Source organism: Drosophila eugracilis, unplaced genomic scaffold (assembly GCF_018153835.1).
Source record: "Drosophila eugracilis isolate 14026-0451.02 unplaced genomic scaffold, ASM1815383v1 contig_2088, whole genome shotgun sequence".
NCBI lineage: Eukaryota > Metazoa > Arthropoda > Insecta > Diptera > Drosophilidae > Drosophila > Drosophila eugracilis.
In genome coordinates this window covers 788691-811288 of record NW_024572964.1, presented here as the reverse complement: position 1 = coordinate 811288, position 22598 = coordinate 788691, and the positions used below count along the sequence as shown (strand labels likewise).

The 22598-nt window shown below is 45.3% G+C and overlaps 1 protein-coding gene across 1 annotated transcript; it reads right to left on the bottom strand.

The window, feature by feature from the left end:
* Nucleotides 1-11374: 11374 nt before the first annotated feature.
* LOC108104708 (protein extra-macrochaetae) lies at nt 11375-15264 on the bottom strand. The gene is made up of 2 exons (XM_017210927.2): nt 14399-15264; nt 11375-12432 (listed from the first exon to the last, which is right to left on the bottom strand). Exons 1-2 carry the CDS (start codon nt 14957-14959, stop codon nt 12397-12399), a joined length of 597 nt encoding a protein of 198 aa, XP_017066416.1. The 5' UTR covers nt 14960-15264; the 3' UTR covers nt 11375-12396.
* Between the last annotated feature and the right edge of the window lie 7334 nt (nt 15265-22598).

Here is a 22598-nt window from a genome sequence, read left to right as displayed (position 1 = left end):
AGAACATTTATCAATATATAAAATTCATTAGATTCCCCTTTTTGTTGGCCAGTGTCCCGCATACGACATTCGCCTGGCAGGGGGCCTTCTCCAGCTGAGCCCAACTTCGATTCTAGGGCGTTGACATTTCGAGGGCGCAGCAATTGTCCAATGTTTGTCCAATTCGTCACCCAGCCGCAGCCGCGGACCAGATCATGTCACTATATAGCCCAGGCAGCACCCAGCCCCAAGCCCCTCGTCCAACCTCTTTCCGTGCAATTTGAGTTTGGGTTTCGTCAACTTAATCAGAGACGGCGGCCCAGTTGGCGCATGTGCACAAGACCCCAACCCCAAAAATGAGCTGGTGACAAATCTGAGCTCTGGAGTTTGGCACTGAGAGAAAATCTTATTAGATTGTGAGCTAAACTTGGAGAAATGGCTTAGCAACAGTCTGAGATTAGATTTTCTAATACTTTTCTGAACTTCTCAATCAGTATTATGAATAATAGTTTATCCTTAGTTTCCCAACTTTTTGTCCAAGTGATTGGAACTTGGCACTGGGGCCGTGCCCATTGTCTTGGAGCGAATGCATCTGCATGTGGGCGTCGCTGGCTCCAAACCCGGAGCTCCGAGCAAAGCCCCCCGAGAGCCGACGGGTCAGAATGCCTTGGCCAGAAGGGTGTGACAACGTTTGTGGTGACTGCCTGTCGCCTGCTGGCTTCGATCTCTTTCCTATTGCTTTGGGCCTTTTATGTTGTTTTTGCGGCGCATGTGGGCTTAATTTATTTTGACTTTTGGCCATTTAACTTGAGATTTATCTGGCCTAAACTATGCGCAAACATTTTCCCTGTGCCCGGTGCCTGGTGCCTGGTGCCCAATGCCCGATGCCTGGCTCGTTGACGCGTGGATTAAATGTGCCAAATGACTGAGCCGGGAAAGATTTCTGTTAGCGGATTACTCAATGGGTGTGGTCCCCACCAACTCGTCCACTCGGTGGCGGCTCTGCACTCTGCACTCTGCAGATGGCCAATTGAGTTGTCAGAGGCTAATTTGCTGCTCCCCTCGAATCAAAAATCAGCCGAATGAGTAATCATCGCAGGGTGTGGAGAAGGCAGATTGATGAAAGGAACTCGAACTGCAGTTTTATATGACATTAAGGTTGAGTATTATCTGTCTGCTCATAAGCCCTAATTTACCTTGCAAAGGGAAAGAAATACTTTAACTGGCATCTTTTCCGCCTTCAGTTTTGATCTTTTCATGGACAAATATCATCATTTTCCTCCAACTGATTCTATAATCCGATTATATACTTCCGCTTCCGATGGCAAACACGGCCTTAAGAAGGATCTTAGTAACAAACAGGTACAACCTCGTGACTTTTGAATAATTAACAATACCTTAAAGAAGGAAGTTCAAAATCAAAGTCAAATATAAAAAGGATTTTGACTTAAAACTTCCGTTTTCTATAAGGAAATTGTCATCGATCCAACTTTCCTCATTCGTAACTGAGATATCTGGCATTACGGAAAGAGTTCTAGATGAGATGGTTTCCCATTCCCTTCCCTTCCATGAAGTACTTTTCCAACAACCGAAGAAGCTTTCTCCTCGAATCAAGACAATTGAGAATTCATATAGTGGGTCGCCTGCATCTCGTCGCCAGAGTTCAATCTGCCACTTGAACTGCATTTCACTGCTCGTCACATCTGGGAATGCCTCGGCCTTAAGTACTCGCTGGATACTGGATGAGATCTTCAAACTCCGCTGACAGTTTCGACATAGAGCGGGTGGCCCAGCCTGATCCGATCCCGAACTCTTCCACCGACGGAATGGAAGAATGCTATGTCTCAATCAGCGGCGGAGATTTGTACTGTCCTTTCCCACATTAATTATGGAACAATTAAAAGATGCGGGGAACTCCACTTGAATGGCTGTCAATAGGGCGAACAATGGGCCTCTTCAGAGTGGGTTCCACATACCCATTCTCGTTCCCCTTTCCAGGCCTTTGCCTTTGCTTGTGTATTTACACCCGCATAGACACACACCAGCTATAGCGATGTGCGAGCTGATGACCTCCAGCGTGGACAAATCTCGGAGCAACAACAAAGTCTCAGCACTAATTTCGTGGAAATTACCCACCAGCTGTGTGTGTTTCTGTGTGTTGTTACGCATTTCCTCTCAGGTGTGCGGCGAACAAAAGAGCTGAAAAGTAGGTGCAGCTGAGGCTGAGACTGAGACTGAGGCTGAGAGCGGGATATGGCCTCTGGATCCGAATCTGAATCGGAATCGGAGGTTCGGGATTAATGAGCGGCGAGCAGCAGTTGCACACAGCAAAGTGAGTGGGAAAATGGAAAGGCTGCCACCAAAACAGCAACAAATAAGTCACAGCACTGAGAGAAAACTTGGGGAGCTACCTGGAAATGGTGATAATATTATTTTTTGTGAAAGGAAAAGTTCATTTTCCGCTTAAAATACAAAGATACATTTCAATCCCTTACTCAACATGACTTATTAACTATCTAAAAGTAGTTTTCTCCAACTTGATTTTCTCAGTGTGGGCTAGCAAGCCGTTAAGTCTCTGGCTCTGTCTCCGTTTGGGATTGAGACCGAGTCTGAAGTCTGAGACCTGGCGGTTTGGCTAATGATGCCGCCGCTACGTGACGTTCGTTGCCAAGTGGCTGCCACAGAATGGCTCACCTCTCTGCCTCTTTTCGGCCGCTTCTTCTTCTGCTTCTCCTTTGTGGCTCATGGGTTTATGAATTGTTTGGCATTCTTTGAGACGTCGTCGTCGTCGTCGCCGTGGCTGCGGGTTTCTTTATCTGCCGACGCACCTCATTTTCCGGCTTTCATAAAAAAGTTCAACAAAATGAAAAATTCACAAACAAAAAATACAAAAAAAAAAAAAGAAAAAAAGATGAAAAAACATTGGCAGAGCGATAAGTACGAGTAGCTGCAGACGCTGTCATCTGGGCACGGCTGCCGTTGACGATCTGCATGGCTACCGTTCCACTGCCTACGCAGCCGCACTGGAGCGATCGTCATTACTACACTGGGAAATGCATATGTTAAAACTTGTATATAATGAATTAATCAAATAAAGTATTTATGATTCAAAATATGATCAGATTTTATGCATTTGCTCATGGAATTACCCGCAAAAGTGTTTTACTTTTTGGTTTTACTGCCATTGGAAAGTATCTCTTGGGCATATCATTCCATCTTTGCATACTAGAAACATTCTTAGATGGAAAATGATCTAAAATCATTGTTAATTTGTATCATTTTTCCAAGTGCAACACTGCAGTAATCATAAAAATCAGCAGCGAAGACGATCAGCAATCTCTCCCGTTTTTTGGGCGTTTTTTAATTGAGGCGAATACTTTCCACTATAAATCAAAGGTCTGCGATGATTTGTTTGCAATTTAAATGCAAATAACGACCACCCAGCAGCCGCAGATCCGAAATTATAACTTAATTTTGGCAGAAGTCTGCAAGAGGCCAGAGCACTGAGCCGAAAATGCCTGCGGGCCACATGGGCGATGAATTGCGGCCCAAAACCGAAAGGCAAGAGGAGAGGGCGGAGGGCAGGCTGGCTAAAACCACAAGACAAAGCCATACAAAGCGCTCCAATGGGACCAAGGGGCATGATTTGTCTTCAAAATACTCAAAAGGCCCCTCGAAACCTTTCCCCTCGCCGAGGAAGTCTTTAAGCTTTGAGAAAAACGATTTGGGATTAGTTTTTGGAATGAAATCGAAGTGGGAACTTACCTGCAAAGTAGAAGAATTAAATAATATATATCTTAAGTTTAAAAATGTAGTTATTTTTATGACTTAATGACAATGATTTTTAAGGGAAGTGGAACCAATTACCTTTAAGACAAAGACAGGGCATCATAAAAGAGCGTTAAGCTGGTCACAAGGAACGATTCCGAGAAGCCTCTTCCTCTCTCTTCCAAATTCCAAGCTCCAACTTCCAGTCCCTGGAAGAGGCCCCAAGCCCAAGACCAATCCCCGAAATATTAATAAAAGTCGTCACCGTCAAAAGGAAGCGCAGTCGATCCCTAAAAAACGACTCACACAAAAACTGCAAACCAAAACCCACAAAAAAGACCACGAAAATGAAAAAAGTTATGCCTCGCCGGTGTTCAGCAAATTTCAATCTCGGCTCAAAGGCAGAGGCCTCAAAAGGGGACCAAAAACAAAAACCGAAACCAAAAAACAGAAAAGAAGAAGGTTCGCTTTTTGGCCTGCACGTGCAGCATTGAAATGCGCCGCGCGTTGGACCCAAAGGATCCTTGCCAAAAAAAGGAGAAGGAGTGAAGCCCAGATCCCAGATCCCAGAGACCCAGCCGAAACCAAATGAATTGAAAGAATTCCTTGCGGGGCTCATGGAGACTCATATTCAGTCCCAGACTGGGACTCAGATGGAGATCAGCTTCGGAATGGGAGTGCACTGAGAGAAAGTCTCTTTTTATCTTTATGATTTCTAAAGAGTTTTAGGAGATGAAGTCCAGACAGCTGCCATACTGAAATTCTCCCAGTGTAACGTTGCAACTGAGCCCCCGAACCTGGGCAAACCTTCGACGAATCGTCGCAGATCAAATGCTGAGATAGCCCCGGTCGACGGATGGACTGGATGACCGTTCTTGGGCTCGTTTTGACCAAAATGCGACGACGGAGAAGGAATTCTTTGGCTTCGTTTTGGCCTTTGATTTCTGGCTGCCTTTCTGTGTGAATAGTTTTCGGGTTTCGCTCTGCTTTGTCGCTGGCCTTTTGTTTTTTTTCGTCCGACCTTTTTGGCCAGAGGAGAGGTGGCCCTATATTACGATTTGAATTTCAGATTGAGTTTTAATAGCCGCAACTCAGCCGAACCACACCTGCATTTGCCTTCGTTTGGCAGTTTTTGTGGCCAAAGCCGCAGGAAAAAGGCAAAAGACGAGGCCGTCTAGATTTGGGCTCGGATCTTGGGGTGTGAAGTCTGCGCTGGGCATATATGGCTAAGAAATTCAATTTCACGCTTCTTTATTAATTGGCGAGGCTCTGGGCAATCGCTTTTCCCCGGCTCTTTTCATTTTCGGTGTGGATTTTTTGGCCGCTTGCGTTAATGAGATTTTTGCACTGCGATTATGAGCTGAGATTTGAATTGGGTTTGGTTGTGGGTTTGGACCTGGTCGGAGTCCTCGATTGGCTTTTGAGATGTGCCGACTGGCCGTGTTTTTGCCGTTGAACGGCGATGAAGCGTTAATTAGACAAGGGAGATGGCTGATAGACAGGCGGCTGAAAAAGTGAAGAAAATTGCAGGAAAGTTGGGAGCAGGAAAAGAGTTTGAGCCAAGGCAGCCTCCATTGAGTTTCTCATTGGAAAAGCAGAAGGAAAGGGAACCTCAGAATCATTTTATTAAAAACTTAAATATTTTATTAATAACAAATAATAATAATTTCACGAATTTTATTGGAAAATTTCCCGCTAAACATTGGCATTTAAATGCCGAAAGCCAAGAATAGTAAATTACGGCCATGCTTTTACCGTTTGGAAAACAAATTTTCATTAGGCGAACGGCCAGAGAAAATGCCGAGGAAATTCAATAAACATTTCCAGCCAATCAAAAGCCGAAAAGCGCTCAAATAAAATAGAGGAAAATCAATAAGCGAATGCAAATGTTTATTCCGAAATTGACGCACTGCAGGCGTTGCGGTGTTGACAACAGACTTGGCCAAAACCGCAGCCTCTGCCGCGCTGGCGATGTCTCAAGCTGAAGGCCTAGCCCCTCGTCCCCAGCCTTCTCTGCAGCCTCATCTCATCTCTGTAATGTTGCACAGTGTTGGCGGCATCTCCACACATTTTGGCAGCTACTGCGGCAACGCGTGAAAAATAATATTTATGGCTAACAAATTTCCATCTATCGACGGCAAACGGCAAACGGCGCCGCCACGCCAACGTGAATGCCGAGGAGCGGAGGTGTGTGTGTGTTTGCGAATATGACTGCAACTGCCATATAAAATAATTAGGCAGTCAGGGGTTAAGCTGGGGAGGGGTTAAGACTGAATGTCAACGTAAATTTCGAAGTCTTTGCCGGCTAAGTGCGTCCATCAATGGCTCCATAAGTTTGGCTTGGCGGCAACCTAAATCAATCCTCAGGCTGAGTACAGCGCACTGAGAGAAAAGGTTTAGGCTTTTGATATATCTTATGTAAGTTAAAGTTTGATAGAAGGTGGGTTACTATAAAGGTTGGATAGAGTTTTAAGCAAGAGAAGGAAGGAGATACTTCTCATTATCCTTCTGAGATTTTGCATTATTTTTTCTTTCAATTTCTGTAAATTTTAGTAAAAGGAAAACCAATTTCCTTAGTGCACCCCCACCTCTGCCTTTCGGGGGCCTCGAACGTAATCGTAAATTATATGCGAAGTCTGTTCCTTCGTCGCCATTTTTGGGCATCTTTGGACCGCTCTGACATGGCATGACAAATGGCAAATGTGCGACGGAAGTTGGCCGGAGTCGGAGTCGGAGTCGGAGTCGCAGTTTGGAGCTTTGAGCTGGAGTTGGAATTGGAGTCGCCTCGGAGGCCTTTCAGCTGGCGGCGGCCTTTGTGTTTCGGGGACTCTGCCGAATAGAGGAAGAGGTTTGTGGCATTTGTGACAAGCTGGTTGGGTTTCATTGATTGCAAATTTAATTCGCCTCAGCGGTGACAGATAAGAATCGCATCGCATAACGAATATCTGATGGCCACGCCCCTCGTCCCTCGCCCAGCTGACTGGCAATTAACCTGGCCAAATCGATCGATTCTGTTTGGTATCTTAAACAGAATTTGTATTTGCTGATCGCGGTTCGAGATAGCGGAAAAACGAAACCAGCCCGCGGAGCAAGAGCAAATTTATTGAATTTAATAACGCGCCAAGTTTATCGCAAAAAGTTTTTGTCAATTTAACAAATTGCAGCTACAACAGCAACACAAAAACAGCAACAAAACAGAAAAAAACAGAAAAAAGAGGGGAAAACCTGGCCAAGCCCCCGTGAAAAGCCTCGAAAGCCAGTTGGCCGGGCCGGGCCGGGCCGACAATGGAAATGGAATTGAATTCCTAGACGGCTAATAATGTCTTTGTGCACAATTGACGGCCAAGTGGACAACGACAGGCGTGCAAATGAATGCGAGTCTCCGGAGTCCGGGCCAGCAGCCCGCGAAAAGAATTATGTTACGATCTGCAGCAGGATCGGGGGGCTAAGCTCCGGTCGCCGGGGAGCGATATCGCCAAGATCAATGAATCAATTAGCGAAACGAAATGAAAATGAATGAAAAACCCAACTGCAACGGCGGGAGCCGGTCACTATTTATTTGCGATTTTTTATTTCATTTTATTTGGCCAAAACAGAGCCGAGGCGTGGGATGGCATTTATCAACGTCGTATTTTCGGCTCTGTTGTTCGCTTTCAAAGGGTATTACCACTGGTGTTAGAAGCTTGTTAGATTGAGGGTTTACTGTAGGTACTACCAAATACCAGCCATCCTCTATCTGCCAAGTAACCTTACCAAACTTCTGATATCTCTTTTAGTAAATCTGCTTCTTAGGGTATTCAACTCTTCTACCAAAGTTCTTACCTGCTTGCAGCTGCTGTTGGTGGTCTTTTGATAGTGGCGCTGTTGCTGTTGGCAGTTGCAGTTGCCGCCACCGCTAAGCGTTGCCGTGTTCCCCATCGTATATCAATCTCGGCAACTCGGGTGGCGCATTAGTCAGAGCCTCGAGGCTCCAGCAGCAACAATTCAATTGGCGATAAGGAATTGTGCATAATTTTATTTAATTTACGGCTTGACACTCGCCGCAGTTCGTCATCGACGGCGTGGGGCCTGTGACCCCTTGTCTTTCGATCAAATGTCAGGCGGCAGCAACTGCAGCAGCCACTGCAACTGCAACTGCAACTGCAACTGCGGCAGCCGCACCTCTCGACCATTGTCATCGCCATTGTTGGCCGAAAAGCCAAAAACCGCGACTGAGTCTTTCCAGTCAGAGCTGTCATTAGGCCAACATGTGGCGGCCACCGAACAACAGCAGCAGCAGCACCGCCACCCCTCTTGCAACTACTAGAGCCACAATGGGTGGGTGACGCAGCTGAAATCAATGCTGGGAGTCAGCCACCCAGAGCCGTTCCCGATCCTCAGCTGCCCGCTTTGTCCGCTTTCCTGGCCAACTTCCGCCAGCTGATGGAGCTCGCTGGTGGTGGTGGTCGCAGTTTGAGCTTCCGATTCGAGCACCTGACTCCTATTCCTGGTTAAACAAGCGAGGTGAAAGGATTAGGGGTTGCAAATATGGGATTTACCATCTATCAGTCTTTTAATTAGTCACCTTGCTAAGACCTTAAAGGAATGACTTAATAAGTTAATTACTTCCATCTTATATATATATCTTATTAATATTATAAAATTATATATATAAAGTGCTACCAGTTTGCCCCTGACTGTGCGTTTACACATGTTTCCCAATCACAAATCAAGTTTGCAACTCCAACATCGACTCGGTTTCGATTTCCTAATTCGCGTGGAACTCTCACCCAGTTTTTCCGCTTTTCCCTCGCCTCGAAGACAGATGGCCGCTTCAATTACACAAAAGCCTCGGTTCCCCTTAACCCCTTGGCGACTACTCAACTGCCTTGCCCAGCTTAACCCATGGAAAAGATGCTGAGCAGTGTCCGCGTTGCTTTTCTGCTGCTGCCTTTATTTCGCTGGCTTTGGTGTCTTGACTTTGTTTTAGTTTTCGTTTGCCGGTACTTGTTGTTGTTGTTGTTGTTAAGCGAAACAGGTGCGTTTTGCGTTTTGCAGGTGTTTCCCAAAAGCCACCACCACAACAGCAACAGCAACTGCAGCGGTCGCGGACTGTTTAGTAGTTACGCTTTACCGCTAGTTACACAAATTGCCATCAAGTATTACCACCTCCTCCCCTACCGCTCCCCCTACAACGCCTTTATCAAATGCCACCCCCCCTCGCTTTAGCCATTTTAACCAGCGGCGCCAGTTGCTCATGCGCATTGTATTTCGTGTGAAAATCACAATTAAATGCGATTTTTATGCGCACCTCGCCGAAGTCGTCGTCGGCGCTGTTGATTGTGGTTTAGCTTTCATTTCGGAGACCTCACTTGGCGCGGGAAAACAGGCACTTAACCCTAGAAAAGTCAGTGATTTAATTACCCAAATAACTTAGTAATGTGTTACTCAGAGAGCCTTACAAACATATTTTTACTTTTAAGCAAATAGTCATTAAAAAACCGCACACATTTTTGTCAACATTTACTGAACGTGCTCGGGAATCGAAAGGCCTTATTAGGCATTCAAAGCACTTGGAAGAAGCAGGTAAACAGCCTTACGTAATGTATTTTTAGGATTTTCAAAACAACTTTTAGATTAACGAAGAAAGATCCTTAATTACTGAGAAAAACTTGACTTTTGAAGGTCACCAGACTTAGGACTTAATGCGATAACGGCCTTAATCCTCCCGTAATCCCCCTGGGACGTCAAGGGGTTAAGCTAGAGCAGCGTCGGGAGCTCGGCTGGTTCGGGCTCAGCTGTCAGCTGCGTGGTTGGAAATGTCAGCTTGACAATTATTATGTCAAAATTTTCCGGCACGGCCATTGGAAGGCTGAGCCGAGCGACTGCGACTGCGACGGCATTCGCAATCGCGCAGTTGCCGCAGCTGTTGACTGCTACACGAGTTTTTATGGTAATTCAAGTTTCACTGATTTCTCGTCTCAGCGCAGTCGCACCCAAAAAAAATCATTACATGAGAGAGAAACCCCCGGACCCGATCCGAGCCTCACAAACGGCGACTAAGGTGAGCGCACTAATTGTACCTGGCCAATGGCTTAGACTCGGACTCAAGCCCAGTCTCAGCCCCAAAGACCCCAAAGCTCTGCAAACAATTAGCGCATACCAGAGTTTGGCTCGGAATCGGAGATCATTGGCCCCCAGAATGGGCGACGGCGAATAAAACGCACTGATGCACTGAGAGAAATCTTTGGTATTTTATGCTTAATGATGAAATATGCAAGGGAACTTGAAGGTGTTTCTATAAAGACTTCAAAGTAAGAATGATCTTACTCGTGGAATCAGTCGTGAGGTGAGGGAGATCAATACTGAAATCTCTTCCATTTAGACTGATAAACATTCCCCTTAAGACCCAACTTGACTTTTCCCAGTGCACCATGAATGTCGCCCGCAGACAATGCATGTGAACCCCTTCGTTGTTTCGCTTTTCCTATTATTTTCCATTTGCCTGGGATTTGTTTTAAGCGGCAGTTCATACCCTAACAAGAAAACAGTAATGCGGTTTCGCGGCGCTAGAATGGGAAGTTTTTTACGATTAAGTAATTGCTCAATTAACGCGGAGCCAAGTAATAAATCCCGCTTTGGCAGACATCTGTCACCTGAAGTATTTCACAAATTTACCAACTTACAAAATATTTATTTTATGTTTTGCCAAATAAATTGGTTTACTATCAATCTTCTACTTAAGGTGATGATGAGGTAACCTTTACCTGCAGCAGAGGGCCCTCCGAAGAGCATCCCAGATTTGTGGCCTCCGAGGAAAAGCGGTCCGTAGCTGCTTAAAGTGTTTCCCTGGCGTTCCACTGGGGTCCGATCCGAATTGACATTTGAATGGGGCGGCTGGCACCGAGAGCTCCGAGTTCCGAGCTCTGTGCTCCGATCTCGAAGCACACCCGAGACTGTAGTCGCAATTGCCAATTGGTCAGTGCATTGTAGTTGCAATCATTAACGCTAATAGGCCAGCAGATAGCGGGAAAGAGAGGGGAGAGTGGGAGTGGGAGGGCAGGCAGCTGCGGGCAAAAAAAAAGAAAAGAAAACCCAAAAAACCGAAAACTAAATCCACACCCAAGTGGTCGGTCGGAAGGCGAAATAAAAGGAAAACCAGCAGGCCGAGGTGAAGGAAATGTTTCTCAACGGAAATTTTCCGTCCGCAATTCGCACACGTGTGCAGGTCGAGTTTTCCACGCGGCCCCTAAGGGCCGTTTTACCTGGGAAAACCGAACCCTAATGACAAAGGCGTCGGCTGCGTGAGAAAACTCGCTCGCCCATGGCCGTTGCATTATCTGCCATGCAGCTCATTGTTCTGGTGATTCGTTGCACTTGTTTACATGGGAAATGCTTTTCTTGCAGGTAGTTAGCAGTAGATTTTTCCGGTAGTTTCTGGTAGCTGCGTAATCCCTCCTCCCGCCCAAAGAAAACCCAGAGTGGCCTTTTTGATTTTTAATATTTTTTAATTTTGCAATTTATTAAGAGCTAATGTTTGTTTTTCTTCTCTTTAGATATATATTTTTTCGCATCATCATCAATGTTTTCTTTTTACATCATGACAGAGTGTTTTCCATCGAAATGAGAACAAAAAGTGTAATTTCGATTGCGGATCAAACCAATCAAATCATAATTAATCGCATAATTATGCTAAAAAAACACTTTGTACAAAGTATGCTACAGATCACAGAACATATATTAATGTATATTTATAGGTTTAGTGTATATCTGGTAATTACTATTAATTCGATTAAAAAAAGAGGAAACGACTCGGAAAACTACAAATGAGGTGTGTGTGTGTGTGTGTGTGTGAGTGAAAATTAGTGCCTGGAAATTACTTTCTCAACTTAAACACTAAACGAACTCCTCTCTCTCTTCTTTTCGATATAAATTAATGAATCTGAATGTGAGTGTTGCTGAGTTGGTTGGTTTTCTTGTTGTTGTCGCTGGTTGGCTGGTTGGCTGATTGGCTGAGGCTAATCAATAATAGGAAAATTCTCATTGATTAAAATTAATAGGAAAATCGTTCAGATGGAAATCATATACTCATTAAGCAGAATTTTATTATTGCTGATCTCTGTTGCTTTGCATTAGTAACACTTTTTCTTCTTTTCATCTTTTCATCTTTACGTTTTTAGTTTAAACCAAAACAAAACTAAAATTAGGAAAACAAAATATATGCTTTAGTGTAATTTCAAGCGTTAAAGGAAAATTAAATTGTTTAAAGCTTTGCCAAGTTCTCTTCTCTTCTCTTCTCGTTTCGTTCTTAAGCGCCATCCTAGTTAATATTTTAATATTTAATCATAATGTTTACTTCCTTACGATGCTCTAATGCTAGGTGTTTGTTGTGTGTTGTTGTGTTTTCTTTTCGTATCCTTAAATGTTTAAACTAAACTCTGTTCGGCCAGAGGCGAGATCTCATTTCCCCGACCTTCCGTGCTCGGGAAAAGAGAGTTGCAGAGACGCGCCTGGGCTAGGCTGCAGTTTATCTTTTTCTTGAGAGTTTTACACGTTACTTATGCGGAGATCTTCACCCGAAGGTTTGCGAGTGGAGTTTTGACTGTACTTTAATTATGCATTTAGTTAATAGTTTATAGGTTTCCCGGCTGGGCCTTTCCTCCTTCCCCCTTACGACTGCCTGCTGTCCTTCTCCGCGTTCAGAGGCTAGAAAGAGAGAGAGAGAGCGGGGAAATTCCAATTAGTATTCGCAGTTCAAGTACAATAATTTGTTTATTAGCTGTATTATTTCGCCATTCTGTGTTATCAATTAGTTCCCCGTTGTTTGTTGTTGTTTTTGGGACACTCGCTGGGAAGACGATGCTATGAGCAGGGGCTGGGGCAGTTTAGGGGCGCCAAGAAAATCAAACGAGCTGTCACTGAGCTTTTGTTTTGTACTCATTTGGGTGCTTATACAGTGAGAGAAATAAGTGTATGTCTAGGAAAACTTGTAAAAAAGTATTTATAGGAAATTTACTCTTCATTTTCCCAGATAATCACAAAATGTAAGAATAAAGATCTACGAAATATCGAAAATTCTAATAAGTTTTTCCCCCAGTGTTCCCCTCATGTTCTCTCCCCTCTCCTCTCTTCCACGCTCTTTACTGCGAGGGGGCGGGCATTTAAGGGGGGCAGGATCCGCCGAGGGGGGCTACAATGTAGAAAGCGACCGACTGGCGACTGGCGACTGGCGCACAGCTGCGCGAAAATAAAAAACGAAAAGAAACAGCAAAAACAACTGAAAACAACCCACAGAGAGAACATTTTGAACACGTGCATTTCTTTTTACAGTTTTCTGAGTGCCCCCATGTGTCCCTGTGAGTGTGTGTGCGTGTTTTCGAAAGAATTCTCGCATTGTTGTTGTTGCTGTGGTGGTGACACATCGCACACACACACACACACACACTTACACAACAAAGATGTATGTTTGTGGGTTGCAGATGTTTTGCAAGAGAAGCACAAAGTTACGCAGGAAAGAGGAGAGGAGGAAAAGAGACCTACGCAGAGCTGTGTGTGACTTCAAAGGGAAGGTCGATCTCTGCCAGAAGAAAGGGGTTTCCACCTCCACGATTAATCAACAATCAGCGATACCAAAAATTAGTTACACTTGCCGGGGCCACCCAGTCGATCATTTGTTCGAAAACCCATTGAAAAGAGCTTTTTCGAACCTGTTTTCACGTGGCTCTCGAACAAATCTTTTTCGCCAGCATCATTAATAACCGAAAAAGGTGGAGAGAGGAGAGGAAGAGGCGAGCCGAGCGCTAATGAAGTAAGCCAAAAACAAAGTAAAACGAAAAATACGAAGACTGATGATTCCCCAATTTCAAATTCCGTTTTCAAGCTCGCAGTGCGTGTGTGTGTGTGTGAGTGAGTGAGTGAGTGTGTGTGTGTATGTGAAATAAATTTAAGTATCTGCAGGTGTTCATTTAAAACATCACAACAACAGAAAAAGGCCGCGAGAAAAAATTAACAGCTACGTATAGGCAAGACACAAAAGAAAGAAAACGACGGCGACAACAACCGCAGAACACACTCACACACACACACAGTCGCACTCGCACTGGGACAGTCTGTGAAATGTCTATAAAAACGAAATGAATTTTTCATATTTCTTGGGCGAAGAGTGCGGCTGGGCATCGGGAAGGTCGGCGCTCAGATTTATTGTTGTCGAGAAGTGAAATTTCCCAAAAAACCGCCTCCTGATAGGCGTCCTTACGAAAAACAGAAAACAGAAAACACTCACGCAAACATTTGTCAATCGCCTTATGAATGAGGTCACTCGCCAGCCAACAACAAGCAAAACCAAACACTTTGACACTCAATTGTCTCCTGAATTTGCAATGCAAATGTCACACAGCCGCGGTCAAAATAATGGCACTCAGAAAAACCCGAAAACTGCAGTCGTAAAACGGGTCTTCAAAACCCTGGCGATGGATTTCATAATCTTCTTTCATTGCCTTGCAGCCGAGAGTTTACAACTCTTGAGATCAGTTTTGGAAATAAAATATATTTTTTAGAAAACAAGAAACGATTTTTTAATCTCCCATTTAATTTCTGCTACTATTTCGACCTCCGCTGTGCCCATCTGCCTACTTCCTATTCCGCTATTTTAGCAATTTATTTGTTAACTCACCGATGCTAAACTGTTGGACAGCTGCTGCTGTGACTGCAGTTGCTGCTGCTGCAGTTGCTGGTGCTGCTGCAGTTGCAGTTGCTGGTGAGCGGGCGCCACGAGGGTGTTGGGCGTTTGGCGATCGGCGAGCGGGAGACGGGCGGCGGGACTAGAGACTTTCGCCGGCTGTTCGGCGGCCAAGCGCTGGGCAAGGACATCTGGATCCACTTCCGATTCCGCCTCCACATCGGCATCCTCCATGTCGCTGTCCTCGTCCTCATGAAGACCATTCACTGCCGTCAGAGCGGCCGCCGCATCGAAGTTGCCCATCTCGGGATGTGTTTCCAGCTCCGTCTGCAGGTCGCAGATGTAGTCGATGACGTGCTGGATGATCTCCAGCTTGGAGAGCTTCCGGTTCTTGGGCATGAACGGAACGAGGTCCTTCAGCTTGGACAAGTACATCTTCATCTCGGCGTTCTCCCCGTCGCCGCGGTGCGTGGGATGGCGCGAGATGCGCCCGCTGGCGTTCAGGGCCGGCATTCCGGAGGCACCTGTCTGGCAGACGGCCGTCAGGGACTTCATTCTCGAGATGATTGCTTTACGCTCCTTGAGTAGAATCTTGGCGGTTGTTACACGGTCGTACCGGATTACTTGCGAGGTTCAGTTAAGATTGCTTTCTTTTTTCTTGATTTGGTTTTGGCTTTGTGCGCTCACTTCACTTTATTGTTGTCACTCTGTCGAAGTTTGGTGCGAAACACTTTAATCCAGCGTGTTTTTCGATTTCTATATCTTTTCAGCGAACTGTCGACACGGTCGATTTCTATATCTTTTTCTCAACGAACGGTCGTTTTTCAACAGAAACGTTAACAGTGGCAGAGCAGCGACGAATGAATAGTGTGCGCTCAGAGCGCCCGCTTTTATACCGCCCGAGTGGCTAGATGTGTAAGGCCCGACCCGAAGAGCGCCGATAGGCGGAGTCTTTGCTCTCGGGTTTCGTCGGCTGGAGAGAGAGAGGTGGTTGTAGAGACAGAGAGCGATAGGGTAGGGGAAAGTACTAGCCACCACGGCTTGAAGCCGAAGTTTTGGAGAGCGAGAGATGGAGAGTTTTTGAAAGGGTTTTTATTTGGTTTTACAGATGTTTCTGTGGAGAGTTCCTAAAGGGGAAAAGAGTATTTTTTTGGACAGTCTGGGGAGCATCTTTGAAATCCATAAGAACAGAGGTTATTCACCACATAAATGGATCTATACATCCAAGCTGAAACTTATTTTGGAGGGGATATTGTGGAGATTCCACCACTATCGGACACTTGATGAACATAAATGTACTATAACGGGGAAATGAAACCAACAAGCTAAATGAAGTCTTTTGTTTTAAAAATATATTTAAAACTGCATTGACATTACCACTCTATAATATCCAAATCCCTGCTCCTCAACATCCACACCATCCACAGGCCAACTGTCTTCCACATTAAGACCAACCAACTCTCCATCTCCTTTTTCCACGTACCACAAAATCCAATCCACAAGATCCAATCCAAATCACCAACTACACATGAATCCAGAATCCAAAGAATCAACATTTCCCCTTTATCCACCACTGTCCACTTATATTCACCTTTGTAGACCCGGCTTTGGGGATTGCTCTCCTGAAAGTTCTCCAACAAATCGGAACAATCTCTACAAGATGCAATATGCTCGGGTTTCTGAAGAGGGGAAATGGTTTTGTGATTGGTCGGCTGCCCTTCTCAGTCAAACTGAGAAGACCCGAGCATTAGCTCTCGCTCAATAGTTATGAATCTCTCCATCCTCTCTGGCTCTCTGGCTCTCCCTCTCTCTATCGTATGTGATGTTTGTTTTTCTTTCTTCTCATGCTTTGTGAATGAGCATGAAAATGAATGAAAAGTGTTTTGTGGGAAAAGGAGGTTCCACAATCAACACGAAAAGGCGAAAAAGACAATGCGAGCGGCTCAACGAGGGCTTGATTAATTACGGAATGAATATTAAGTTTATGCATGGCTAAATTAGATTGAAAACGCCGTTGGAGGGGGCCACTTTCATTTGAATTTCCCGGACAAGATTAAACGGTAGTCTTCCAATTTGTCATAATAAGTCCGAAGAAAGATAAGTCCAAAACCAGTCGTTATCAGTGGCTTAACCAAATTCTTATTAACGAGTTTCTAAAGCAGCCAAAGCGAAGCGCTCGGCTTATCTGAGTCTTATCTTAATTTGGATCCACGACATCTTGAACACTCATAAGTGGTTGCGGCGCCTCGCCTTTCCTCCCACTCCCACTCCGTGGCAGCGAAGAAGTTGCAGGGTTTCTGGGCAAGAAATTCACGATCGTATTACACACACACACACACACATGACAGGCCATTGAGGAAATTGTGGAAATTTTCAATGAAAACGAGCGCGGCGCGTCGTTGTTTGTGAAAAGCGACACGTCGTCTGCATTTGAAGCGGCTTTGGATGGGTTTCCTTGGGCTTCTATAAGGCAGCTGAATGAAAAGCCTTAAAGCTGTTTGCTTTCCTTCGCTCTCGTGCCTTTAATTACGGCGGTCCATTTGCAAGTTTCCGTGGAAACGCAGCCGAGGAATGTCCCGAGTCTGGTTCCTGGAAGTCGGGGGACAAGGTGTTGCATGAAATACAACAGAAATCCATGTTCCACGTCGAAAAACTAAACTCGAAAATAACTGAAAAATGCTGGCAAAAACCGCGACACAGTTCAAGTTTCCCAGGGGAGGGGGCAGGGGGAAGAAATACCGATCATAATTTTATGACTGCAGCGGCAACGACTTCTCGAGATGATTTCCCGTCTTCCTCGGGAGATGTCAGGAGACTGGAACGGGAACGGGAACGGAGCTTACTTTACGACTTGCTAGTGTTTCGCCTGAATGACAAATGAGCAGCGCCGCCGAAGAACCAACAACAGGTTAAAAGCAGCGTAAAGTCTGAAAACCAGAAAGGGAAACACCGAACTTAAATACTCTCTGTCTTAAGGGAAGGTCTCTTCTCTCGCTTTTACTACATTCCTCTGATCAGTGAGGTGTTCTTAATCTTAAGTTCACAAAACAGAATTTCGTTTCTTCTTGCAGCTAGAACTATCACCATGATAACTATCATTAGTCCATGATGAAAGGAGGAGGCGTTAAGATAGATACCCTAACCTTGTTGGGTCTGATCTATGAGTGCCCCTAAGTACCCCTTTGAAGAGCATACGCAGAGAGGAGGGCAGATATTTGCAAGCCATAGAAACTTTGTTGAGGATGCGATGAAGATGAGGATCACATGTCAATCAGCGGGCGGGCACTTGCGGTGGAGCTGGGGAACTGGTTGGGGAAGGGGCCTTTATAGTTAAATGCATGAGTGCAGGGGCAGGGGAGGGGGGATCGGGATGAGAAGTATCCGAGAGATGGCGTTGCAGATATGCAGCCGCATGCCGCGCCGCGTGCATTGCATGTTGAAATCCAATACCAGTCACTCAGCCCCCTCCTCTGGCCCAATCTGCTATCTCCAATACGATCCGATCCCCATTGAAATCCCAGTCCCATCCGCACTGATTCCACTCCAGTCCCCAGTCCCAGCTGAGGACATCTAGTTGCCATTAAAGGGGTGCTCTGCCCTGTCACTCTCCGGTGACATCCCATTAAGGACTTCGCCTTGGAATTCGGAACCGTTTCGCTGCACCGATAAAAATTCAAAAACTGTTTTGACAAGCGGGAAGGTTAAGTCTTCTAGGGTTAAGTAACCATTGACTGACCTTTCTTTGAAGGAGTAATCCTTAATCAGACTTAGTTTAAGATATGTATTAAGATATATAAAGTTGTTTTCCTCTGACTAAAGTTACTCCTTCTTTTCGCCAAGTGTCGTTTATTTATAAACATATTTTGCATATGGCCAGAGATGATGACTGCCGATTGCCGATCCAAGATCCGAGATCCCAGTCGAATCCAAGGCTCGTCGCCTCGAACTCCACTTTACTGCAGTCGCATCCGGCCTCCGTCCATGGCTTTCAGGTTTGTTTAACTTGTCGTTGTCCGAATGGTAACTGAATACTAATTTCGCAGCGAAAAGCGTTTCATTGAGGCGTCGATGATGGCTGGGCTTTTGTTTACTCTACCCCCCTCTTGCTTTCCCTGGCGTAACAATAAACTCAATTGCGTGGGAATGGGAACTGAATCAGAAATGATTTTCTTGTTTACGCATGAAAATTACCGCCGAGCTCAGCTGAATTCCAGACTCGCAATGATCCGATTTATTGGCAGAGAGATTTGAGATTCCAAAATCCGTAAAATGTCATATAAAGGAATATTAATATTGGGAAATTTATTAAAGTTTCATCAACAGAAGAATGGAGAAGGAGTTTAAATATTCATTTCCTTTGATATAGTTTTCTAGTTATTATAATCGGTAATAAATTTTTGGATATACGACTGTGTTTTCCACATCGTCGCCTTGCGGAACTTCCAATTCGTTTTTAAGGAACTCGCTGCTCAGGCTTTCTAAGCTTTCGTATTCATCAGCATTTTCCATCATGTTTGGGGCACAGAATACAAGGTGAACGGCCAAGAAGGCAACAACTAAAAGAAACTAATATGCAAATTAGGATTACTTAAATAGTCAGACGGATTAAGGATCGTTCTACGTACCAGCACTTTCATGGCAATTCAAGACTGAGATGAAAAGAAGCTGAGGAATGTTCGTATTTATAAGCAAATCTGCTTGAAGATTAAATTTGTATTCGGACTTATGATTAAGTTCTTATCTATTTTTGAACTAGCTCTTCTTCTAATTCCTTATCTGATATGTTTTCTAGGAATTCCTATTAAAAATCTGAAATTTATTAACCAAAGTTCAATCGATTATAAAAATTAAATGACTCAAACTTTCCCATGAATTTTGTGACTTTTTACTTGTGACATTAAAAAATGGCAATTCAAGAATAAAATAAAAATAATTTAAATTCAAAAGACACATTTTCCTCAGCCAGCAGTCAGGTATTTAAAATATAAAAAAGTTTGAGGTTTGTCTGCACTTCGAAAACCAATTTTTAGACTATAAAACTTGACTTCAGTGATTTGGGAAACCGTGGAATACATTTTCCGACTCTTTGTGGCAGTGTAGAGTCTTAGCACGCAGCAGGGAAAGGGAGAAGGGCGGCAGAAGGCAAATGAACTGCTGTCAAAATAACCCCAGCCCCGTCAGGGTAAAAAGGACACTCGGGGACAAAGGGACACGTCGATGGAAGCCAAAATGCGACTGGAAAGTGTGCAGCCGGCTTCTCGGCAGGGGAAGAGAGTGAGAGTGAGAGTGAGCTGCCGGAGGGGAGAGGGAGGGAGATAGTGTGTCAACCAGGTGAACAGATCAGATGCGATTAGGGATTATTATGCTATTACGCAGGATACGATTAACAATGCTCCTCGGCAGGACAGCAACTGCGCCGAACACCGAACGCCGCTCGCCGCACGCCGTCACATATGCTACAGTTCGTTCCCTCCGATCTGGAATCGAAGGTATATATAGTTAGGCAAATGTGCGATGTATTTTTTGCTACCCTAATTGAGTGGAAAAACGGCAGTTGGAGGGCAGTTGGGCAATGCATCGCATCTGCAGGATAACTGCGGCGCGGCTGCCCTTATTTGAACTGCATTTACCGTTCGGCCACACCGGGCTTTTTCCCCTGCTTTCCACAGTGTTAATTGAGAGCAGCTGAGGTGAGCCGAAACTGCAAGCAAATAGGGCCTTGAATGTAGATTAATATCTGTTTGATAAACAGCCAACGAAGCTCAAGGATGTTTGTGGGATTAAAAGAGATTTAGCTTAAAGTTAGGATGATACTACAGCTAACCTTGCCACCATCTTGGACCAATATTTATCAGCATAATTGAATCCTTTTTATCTCTGCAAGAAGGTGCCTCAGTTGCGTCTGCAAACCGAACCTTTATCGATGGAAAATCGATCTCTAACAAGGAATTACTATCCTCATTAGAGCGGCGACAGAGGTGCTGGGATCTGTCTAGACGCTAATAATGGCCAAGGGCATTAGAGGCTTGCCAAAAGTGAGACATTTGGCCGGTGCAACTTCATTCGGGAGCAGGTAGTCGGATGTGCAGCAGCAGCAGCCGCCTCCCGGCGCAAATATTATGGCCACAATCCGCTCTTCTGGTCACAACACCGCTTCCCCATCCCCTGCCTTTTTGCACAAAATCTCGGCAGGTGGTCAAAACCCACGGATTCTCGTGCGTGTTTGGTTTTTGTTTCGGCCTCGTCAATTTGTCGCCAGTTGCTAATTGCTTACATTTTCCACAGGCCAACAGCCAGCCAGCCAGCCCGCCAGAGCTGTTGTTTTTGTTTTCGCTTTTAAGTTAAGAGATGATCGAGCCAAGGAAGCCAGGAAGGCCACTTGGCCACTTGTCATATCTGGGATGATGGATGGGCCCGATGGCTCGGTGGCTTGGTGTCGTGCGGTGGCAAATGGCTTCTTGAGCCGCTTAAGTCCACAAAAGGCCCAAAAGTGGCTTCCTCCTGATGACTTCCAGCCGATATAGCCCACTCGAAAAAGGGGCTAAGCTGATGTCTCAACCGAAGGTAATCATCTCTGGAAGGTGCCTGCCCATCCTGGCAGCCCTGGGTCCTTGATGAAGTATTTTGTTTCTTTTAACTTAATAACTTATTTACCTAAAATAGTTTCACCTTTTATTGCTTACTAACTTGAACGAGAAAGTAGGAAACTGCATAACTTCTTCTCGATTTTCTATAAGCTAAAACTTTCCCACAAAAATCTGGGTAAATCTCAGATGCCCTCATAAATCTCTCGACCATCTATGCGGGCTTTGGTCTTGAGTTCTGAGTTCTGAGTTCTGAGTCTCCTCCCTTATCAGCTGCCCAGTTGCCGCTGCCAAATTGCGAGGAACAGATATCAGACAGCTGCTCGAGGCATTCCGCGCACATGTCCACGATCCCATTGAGATTTCCCTTGTTTTTGTGGTAAACTCGAGGAGGAGAAGGCGGTGGCCATGTGCTGCTCTTCACTTCCTCGACGGCGGCGGCTGGATGCCATAAAAATGATGACGCGAACTGGTTGCCAGCCGTCGATTGAAGTCGCTGCTGGGCTTTGTCTTGAAGTTGATTCCCCTCTGAGAGATGATCCTCTGAGAGATGATGATAGTTGCCAAATGTTGGGAAAAGCTGTTAAACAAATAATAGTAATAATATAATATATATCTTATGACTAATATTACTCTTGAACTTCCCATACTTTTCTTCACGTTCATGAGAGTTTAAAGAAAAGTCTATTTTTATGATATTTTATATCAGAAGAGTCCAATAGAAGAAACCCCTTTGAAATCCCTTTCCCATTCACATTTTTAAAGTACATAGTTTTCATTTCATTCCTTGATTATGATTAACTTAATATTTAAGGGAAATCGACGTAAAATATCGCCTTTTCCCGACCTCCCTGACTGAAACCCGGCATATGGGCCGTGGAATAGCCAGGCTGACATTCCTGATCCGAGAGTGCCGGCTGCATTGCATGTGTGATCGAGGCGAGGAAAGCGCACACATGTGACGTGGACAGCTGGGAGGATGCGGATGCGGATGCGGATGAGGATGGAAGGGCCTTGCCAAGGGGGTTGGGAGGGTGAAAGGCAGGCAGAAACAAAGGCGAGCCGAACCGAAACGTCCTTGCCCCGCAGCAGGAAGCTACATATGCGCAATCATAAAAAACTTGAACGATCGACACGTGTGCAGAATTTCCGCGCGCGCTCTCTCTCCCTTCCTCTCTCTCTCTCTTGAGGAAAATGTATCGCAGATGCTGGATGGATGCAGAGCATTCCCAGAGCCAGAGCCGCAGACATCGATATACTACCAATGGCAAATCCCCCTGGCAGCTGTTCCAAGCTGGCCGCCAAAAACGGTAGCCGTGCAACTTTCTATGCCCATGCAATCAAATCGCAAAACGCACCGCAAAACGAGGGAAGCTGGGAGGCTGGGAAGTTGGGATGCTGGGAGGTTGGGAGGTTGAGGCACTGCAGCAGCTGCCAATGCCGATGGACGGACGCCTGACTTTCATTAGCATTTCTAACGGCCAACGCAGCTGCCACAGACGAACTCCAATCCAATCCACTCCACTCCACTCCAAGCGGGCCAAACAGATGGCTCGGAGTAAGTAGCCTCTGGACGCTGGACGCTGGACGCGAACTGGATCGATCCGAGA